At 51.8% G+C, this 7,497-nt stretch overlaps 1 protein-coding gene across 2 annotated transcripts in view; it reads left to right on the top strand.

The window, feature by feature from the left end:
• JUP (junction plakoglobin) overlaps window positions 1-7,497 on the top strand; it is a 31,441-nt gene that overhangs the window by 12,927 nt on the left and 11,017 nt on the right. For both annotated transcript variants that reach the window (XM_027774772.1, XM_006155987.3), the window contains exons 4-9: window positions 585-844; window positions 1,054-1,292; window positions 2,025-2,226; window positions 4,573-4,717; window positions 4,843-4,946; window positions 6,482-6,820. In XM_027774772.1, the coding sequence (XP_027630573.1) occupies window positions 585-844; window positions 1,054-1,292; window positions 2,025-2,226; window positions 4,573-4,717; window positions 4,843-4,946; window positions 6,482-6,820 (1,289 nt within the window). The remainder of the gene's footprint in view (window positions 1-584; window positions 845-1,053; window positions 1,293-2,024; window positions 2,227-4,572; window positions 4,718-4,842; window positions 4,947-6,481; window positions 6,821-7,497) is intronic.

Here is a 7,497-nt window from a genome sequence, read left to right as displayed (position 1 = left end):
CTGTCTCTCTGTCTCTCTCTGTCTGTCTGGCGAGCGCACGCGCCCTATAGTGAAAAACCTCTCAAAAAAAATAGAATTATTAATTTAATTAAATTTATTTATTCATTTGTTTTAATTTAACTGAGGAGGGGGTTGGGGAGAGTGCGAAAGCAAGCTGTCGTGTCTGGGACTCGAACCACGGTCAGCCATATGAGAGTCCAGCACCTTAACCGCCATGCTACCTGCCAGCCCTGCTATTCCTAATAATTATTACCATTACCATTCTCTAGTGCTAGGTGCCAGGCATATGAATCCTGTCTTTTCAGAGCAATTCACGACTATTATCTCATTTAATTGGCAAAAGGATCTCCCTGGGGTGGACAGAACAGGTGCCCCATGTACGGACGAGGTAACCAAGGCAATGGTTACCTTCCCGGGGTCCCTGGGGAGAGGCAGAGCAGCGAGTGGTGTGCTAGGGCTTTGGTCAGGGTAGAGACAGTCCAGAGAACCCAGTTAAGGCTGTCTTGTGGCCTGCCCTGCTCCTCTGTGTCCCCTGCTTCCTCTCCTGTCTCCTGCAACTTAGTTCCTGTCCTGTTGGCCCCCAGGTGACCTGGACTACCAGATGTCCACCACGGCCAGAGCCAAGCGGGTGCGAGAAGCAATGTGCCCCGGCGTGACGGGTGAAGACAGCTCACTGCTGCTGGCCACCCAGGTCGAGGGGCAGACCACCAACCTGCAGCGACTGGCAGAGCCGTCGCAGATGCTCAAGTCGGCCATTGTACACCTCATCAACTACCAGGACGATGCCGAGCTGGCCACCCGGGCCTTACCTGAGCTCACCAAACTGCTCAATGACGAGGACCCGGTCCGTAAGGGGCCTTGTGGGGTGTGGGGGCAGGGCAGGGAGGGGGAGACCTTGTAGGGGAGGAGGTCGTGAGTCAGCTCCCCATGAGTGTGAAGAGTCTGACTCGGGTCTGTATAGCTTTGTGGAAGGGTCTCCTGGCCACTCCTTCCCACAGTGGGAGCCAGGCCTTACCCACCTGCTCACATCCCCTGCCCTTCTCCACGCTCCAGGTGGTGGTGACAAAGGCAGCCATGATTGTCAACCAGCTGTCAAAGAAGGAGGCGTCGCGACGGGCCCTGATGGGCTCTCCGCAGCTGGTAGCAGCCGTCGTGCGCACCATGCAGAACACCAGTGACCTGGACACGGCCCGCTGTACCACCAGTATCCTGCACAACCTCTCCCACCACCGAGAGGGGCTGCTCGCCATCTTCAAGTCGGGCGGCATCCCTGCCCTGGTCCGCATGCTCAGGTGCTCACCCCTACTCACTGCAGGAGTCTGGGGCCTCCCCTCCCTTCTCTGAGCTTCATATAACATACGGAGTAACTGCTAGGAGCCAGCTGCAGACCCGTGCCCCGACCTGGTGCTCAGTTACCCTCAGCGTGGCAAGGGAGATAGGCAGCTAAACAGCAGGTTAGTTATCAGGACACAATGCAGAAGAGCATCTGAGATTGCCCAGAGGTAGAATTGCTGGGCAGCAGGAGGTTGATGAATAATTGGGGTTTGGTGGTTGCAGATGAAGGAAAGAATGTTCTAGGCAGAAGCAACAGCATGTGCAAAGTCCTTTGCAAATTTTATCTTTCCTGACCCTGTGCTGATGTTGATTGACCTTGTTCCTTATCCCTGTCCCAGGCTGGGAGCCCCCTGAGGGACCCCCTGGACCCCTTGCGGGGCCTCTTTAGCCCATGCCTTCCACATGCTAGTTACTCAGTGGGGATAGATGTTTGGGGGACCTACTGTGCACTCAGCCCCAGGCTGGGAGCTCAGAAGTAGGAAGTCATGGGGAACAGAAGAAGTACTCTGTGCTCTGTGCATGAAAGTGGGGCTGGCCTCAAGGAACAGAGAGATTCTAGTAAAAGGATGTATCCACAGGGGTGTTGGCAGGTGGGGCAGGCTTCCTAGAGGAGGTGGGGACCCATCCCAGACCCACGTGATTGCAGAGCCTGGGAATGACTCAGGCTAACCGCCTGCCCACCCTCTCAGCTCCCCTGTGGAGTCGGTCCTGTTCTATGCCATTACCACCCTGCACAACCTGCTGCTGTATCAGGAGGGCGCCAAGATGGCTGTGCGCCTGGCGGACGGGCTACAGAAGATGGTGCCCCTGCTCAACAAGAACAACCCCAAGTTCCTGGCCATCACCACTGACTGTCTGCAGCTCCTGGCCTACGGCAACCAGGAGAGTAAGGTGGGTCCTCTCCGGTCCCTGCCAAGGCCCGAAGTCCACCATTGCATCACCTTCCATGCTGCTGCAGCTGCAGGACAGTCTCCCTTCTCCTTTTAGATGAAGCATGTATGTATGTGTGGATAAACATGTCTCGCTGGGCTGGCCCGGTAGCCGGCTGGTTAAGGGAGTCAGATCCTTCTTGGCTGACTGCAGTTCAAATCCTGGCCCCAGTGGCTTAAAAAACATGGGCATGTGTGCATGCACCAGATCCCAGCAGGCTGGAGAAACGGAGAAGGAGGGGTTATAGCATGACCATGGGGGGTGCTGTCTCCCTCACCTTCATCTGTCTGGCAAGCACGTGTGCCTTCTGGCAATGAAAACAAATGGCATATTATGGAATTACTCAAAATTATTATTATTATTATTATTTTATTTTTATTTTTTTTGGAGAGATTTTCACTGTAGGGCGCGTGCGCTCGCCAGACAGACAGAGAGAGACATAGAGACGGAAAGTGAGAAATCACCCCCCAGGGGGGATGGTCACGCCGCAATCCCTTCTCCTCCATTCTCCTCTCGGGATCTTGGGCACGCATGCACACGCGCCCAGCGTGAGTTTTAAGCCACCGGGTCCGGGACACGAACCGCGGTCGACTACGTGGGAGTCCAGCAACATAGCCATTACGCTAACTGCTGGTTCCCTCAAAATTATTATTTTGAAGAGAAGAAAAATAAAAGGAAATCACCCATCATTCTTATTCTGCCATCATATTGATGTGCTTCCTTCATAGCTGTTCTAAGGGTATATTTACAAATATGTACACATAGTTGTAATCATAGCAATGTTTTTTTTTTTTAATGTTTACTGTAGCGTAAATGTAAATGTAAATATTAGTGGAGAGGTTTGAGGGGAGTGAAAAGTCACTCTCCAGCGTTCGGGGGGATGGCCATGCTGCAAGTCCCTTCCACCATTTTCCTCTCAGGATTTTGGGCATGTGTGCATACCTGCTTGGCATGATTCTCAACTGTAGTTGGCCATGTGGGATCCAGCAATCTTAAATTCCACACCACCTGCTGGGTCTCTATCTGTTTTCTACATGATGTTCCTAAAATCCTTTTTTGTTGTATTGTCCTCAAAACTGCCCTCAAGCTGGGCGCGGTAGAGCATGTATACCGATAGGCCCAGCTACTTGGAGGATTTCAGGTTTGAAGCCCGTCTGGGCAACATAGCCAGACCCTACCTCCAAAACAAAACAAAAAACTACCCTCTCTAATGGCAAACAGCATTTCATTAAGTGGAAGTCCCAGACTTTATTCTCATCCTTAAGTCTCTTTAAGTGAGAGCATTTAGATTGCTCCCAATTTTCCATCTTTATTTTTTATTTTTAAAATCTGCTATAGGGCATGTGTACTTGTCAGAAAGAGACAGAGGTAGAGAAAGAGAAAGTGAGAAAGCATTCCCCCAGGGGAATTGTCATGCCCAAATCCCTTCCCCTCCATTTTCCTTTTGGGATTTTGGGCGCACATGTGCCCAGTGTATTTTTCAAGCTGTGGGGTCTGGGATTCAAACTGTGTGGTTGGCCACGTGGGATCCACCTGCTTTAACTACCATGCCACCAGTTGGCCCCGTTTTCTTTTAATTTCTTTTAAAATATTTATTTATTTATTTAATTTCATTTGTTGTCATTTTTTAAATTTGACCAGAGAGAGAGAGAGAGAGAGAGAGAGATATTAAGGGAGAGTGAGAAAGCAAGCCACCAGGTCCAGGACTTGAACTGCAGTCAGCCATGTGGGAATCCACTGCCTTTAACCACCACACCACCTGCCAGCCCCTGGCCCAGTTTTCTGCTTTTATAAACAATGCTATAATGAACATCTTTATATATATAGCTTTCCCCAAAGAGTGAGAAAATTCTTCATCAATGGGGCTAACATTTTTTTTTTTAAGAGTTATTTAACTTTATTTTAATTTGACTAGAAAGGCACAGAGAGAGAGAAAGAGAAAGTGAGAAAGCAAGCCACCAGGTCCAGGACTTGAACTATGGTCAGCCATGTGAGAGTCCAGTGCCCTTATCCACCATGCCACTAACTAAATGTTTTCAACACTTCTGGGATTTCAGATTATTTTCCTAAAGCACTGTACTCATTTCTAATGCCATCAGTGACAATGGGTGTGAGTACAGTTTTGCCACATCCTTGCCAGCAGTGGGTATTACCCTTTTTTCAAAATTTAACTTATAATCACAAAAGCTGTTTGGGTTTTAGCTGAAGCTCAGTTATGACAACTGTCAGCTATTTGCTCCCTCCCCTGCTTCCTTTACTCTGCCTGTGTTCTCTGTCTCATACTTGCTGTCCTCCGTGTCCCCATAGCTGATCATCCTAGCCAATGGAGGACCCCAGGCCCTTGTGCAGATCATGCGTAACTACAGTTACGAGAAACTGCTCTGGACCACCAGCCGCGTCCTCAAGGTGCTGTCTGTGTGTCCCAGCAATAAGCCTGCCATTGTGGAGGCTGGTGAGTATCCTGGCCTTGAAGGTGGCTTGTGTGTCCGGAAGAACTGGGGTGGTGGCCCTTCCCAGTGGCCAGGTTCAGTCACCTCTGTTCCCTGTGGTTAATAAGATCTCCGTTCCCCGCCCCAGGTGGGATGCAGGCCCTGGGCAAGCACCTGACCAGCAACAGCCCCCGCCTTGTGCAGAACTGCCTGTGGACCCTGCGCAACCTCTCGGACGTGGCCACCAAGCAGGTGAGGGTTCCATCCAGCCTCCTATCAGGTGTGGAGGAAGCACTGGGGCTCTAAATCCTCTTCCTTTGTGGCCGAGGACAGAAATGCATGCCCTGAAGACCTCCATCCCTTTAGCATAAGGCCAAGGGAGTCCCCTAAGCCTCCCTGATCTCTATTAGGGATTCTGGAAGGGAAAGGAAAGAGGGCTGATGTTTTTGAAGCTGGACTTTGGGAGCAGCAAAGGAACAGTTTGGACCTGGGCCCTGGAGAGGAGCAGGTGTGTGCCAGGAGAGTGTTAGGGCCACAGAGGCTGAAAACACATCTTAAAGACAAATGCAGCTCCAAGGCAATCCCCTGGGTCCTCTACAACCAGACTACAATGCCCGCCAGCCTCCACCATCAACACTGTGTTTACTGAGCACCTCCCTTTGCCAAGCTCTGTTTGGTGCTTGTGGATGTGCGCTCATTTAACCCTTTCAATGACCTAGAGGTAGAGTGTGGGGCCCGATTGGCTGGATGAAGAAACTGAGGTTCAGAGAGTTAAGTAATGGCTCTGGTCACAGCTCATAAATAGCACAGCTGGGATTTGAATCCACCACTATCTGTCCCTGAGGCCTGGAGTTTTTTTGTTGTTGTTATTGTTTTGTTTTTTGTTTTTAAATGTATTTCACTCTTTTTATTTATTTATTCATTTATTTTAATTTTTTTGATTTAGCTTTATTTATTCATTTGTTTTTTAATTTGACCAGAGAAGGACAGAGAGAGAGAGAGAGAGAGAGAGAGAATGTGAAAAAGCAAACTGTCAGGTCTGGGACTTGAACCACAGTTGGCCATGTGGGATTCCAGCACTCTTAACTACCACACCACCTGTTGGCCCCTCATTCATTTATTTTAATTTGACCAGAGAAGGACAGAACAAGTGAGCAAGAGAAAGAGAGGGAAAGTGAGAAAGCAAGCTGCCAGGCCCCGGACTCCAACCATGATCAGCCATGTGGGAGTTCAACGTCCTTAACCACCATGCCACCTGCCGACCCCAAGCCTGGAGTTTTTCCATCGTACCATAAGGCCCATAGAGCCATCCTTGGGAAAAGCGAGGCTTCTGGGTTAGAGGTTTTTCCTTGGACTTGGCCTGGGGGCCTCTGATGAGGCAGGGTGAAGATCCGGAACGGTGAGGGTGAGACGTGTAAGAGGGTCAGCTGGGCCACTGAGGCACATGTCCTCAAAACAATTTCCTCCTGGCCTGGAGGCCTCCTTTGGCCTGAATAGGGCTCTGCCTGGGGCTAGGAGGCCCTGGGTAGGGGCAGATGGGTTGGAGGAAAAGCATGTGGAGCTTAGAGACAGGCTTGGGTTCTGATCCAGCCCACGAGCTGTGGGTCAGAGAGCAAGCTCCCCAGCCTTGCCAAGCTTCTCACAGGGCACCAGCAGGCAACGGGGATAGAAGGTTCTGGGCACGCACGGACAGGGAGACCCTTTGGGGCACCTATTCCCCTCGGACACATTTAAGAAGGCCCCGGAGTTGGCTTCTCCCTCACTGTCACCCCTCGCCTCACCCCCAGGAGGGCCTGGAGAATGTGCTGAAGATCCTGGTGAACCAGCTGAGTGTGGACGACGTCAATGTCCTCACCTGTGCCACAGGCACGCTCTCCAACCTGACGTGCAACAACAGCAAGAACAAGACGCTGGTGACACAGAACAGCGGCGTGGAGGCCCTCATCCACGCCATCCTGCGTGCCGGTGACAAGGACGACATCACAGAGCCTGCCGTCTGCGCCCTGCGCCACCTCACCAGCCGCCACCCCGAGGCTGAGATGGCCCAGAACTCTGTGCGCCTCAACTACGGCATCCCAGCCATTGTCAAGCTGCTCAACCAGCCCAACCAGTGGCCACTGGTCAAGGTACCTATCAGTGGGGGCAGGTGAGGCGAGGAGCTCCTGTAGCAGGGTTAGATGCTGGCTCCGTGCAGGCAAAGCTGCCGTAGCAAAGAGGCCCTCAGCACAGGGGCAGACAGGACAGGCTTTTATTTCCCTTGCACGTACACTCGGGCAGCAGCACGTCCCAATTCAAGAGGCCTGCAGTGGGCCTGAGAGCTTGCATTTCTGACAAGCTCCCAGCTGATGTTGCTGGCCCATGGAGCACATTTCTTAACCCAAAAGGGTTAGATGGGAGGGAGCATTGTCCTCCTGTGAATAACTGGGCAGTGTCTCCTAGCCCCTGAGAAATGGCGGGGGTGGGGGCTTGCGGCCATGGAGGTGGGGTAGAAGCTTCAGCTCACAGCCCAGAACTTGGTCACTGGGCCATACTGAGAGGCAAGGAGTTTAGGAAATATCGTCACTGGCCAGATATCTCTGCAAAAACTCAAGAGGGGTTCTAAACAGACAACGGGGAGAAGGGATTCTGGGGACACTTAGTCTGTGCCTGGGGAGTCAGTACAAAGGGGTGGGACCCTCTGCTCAGGGGCTGGTGGGAGTGGGGGAGAGACGTGTGTCACTTCCCATTAGGCAGGGGAAGGGAAGATGGCCAGGCTCAAGGGACAGAGCTGTGGGGGCGCAGTGTGTGTACATGTACGTGTAGA

The sequence above is a fragment of the Tupaia chinensis genome, unplaced genomic scaffold (assembly GCF_000334495.1).
Source record: "Tupaia chinensis unplaced genomic scaffold, TupChi_1.0 Scaffold000477_1, whole genome shotgun sequence".
Classification (NCBI taxonomy): domain Eukaryota; kingdom Metazoa; phylum Chordata; class Mammalia; order Scandentia; family Tupaiidae; genus Tupaia; species Tupaia belangeri.
Note: the sequence above shows the minus strand (reverse complement) of the source record. Positions and strands in the feature narration are given on the sequence as shown.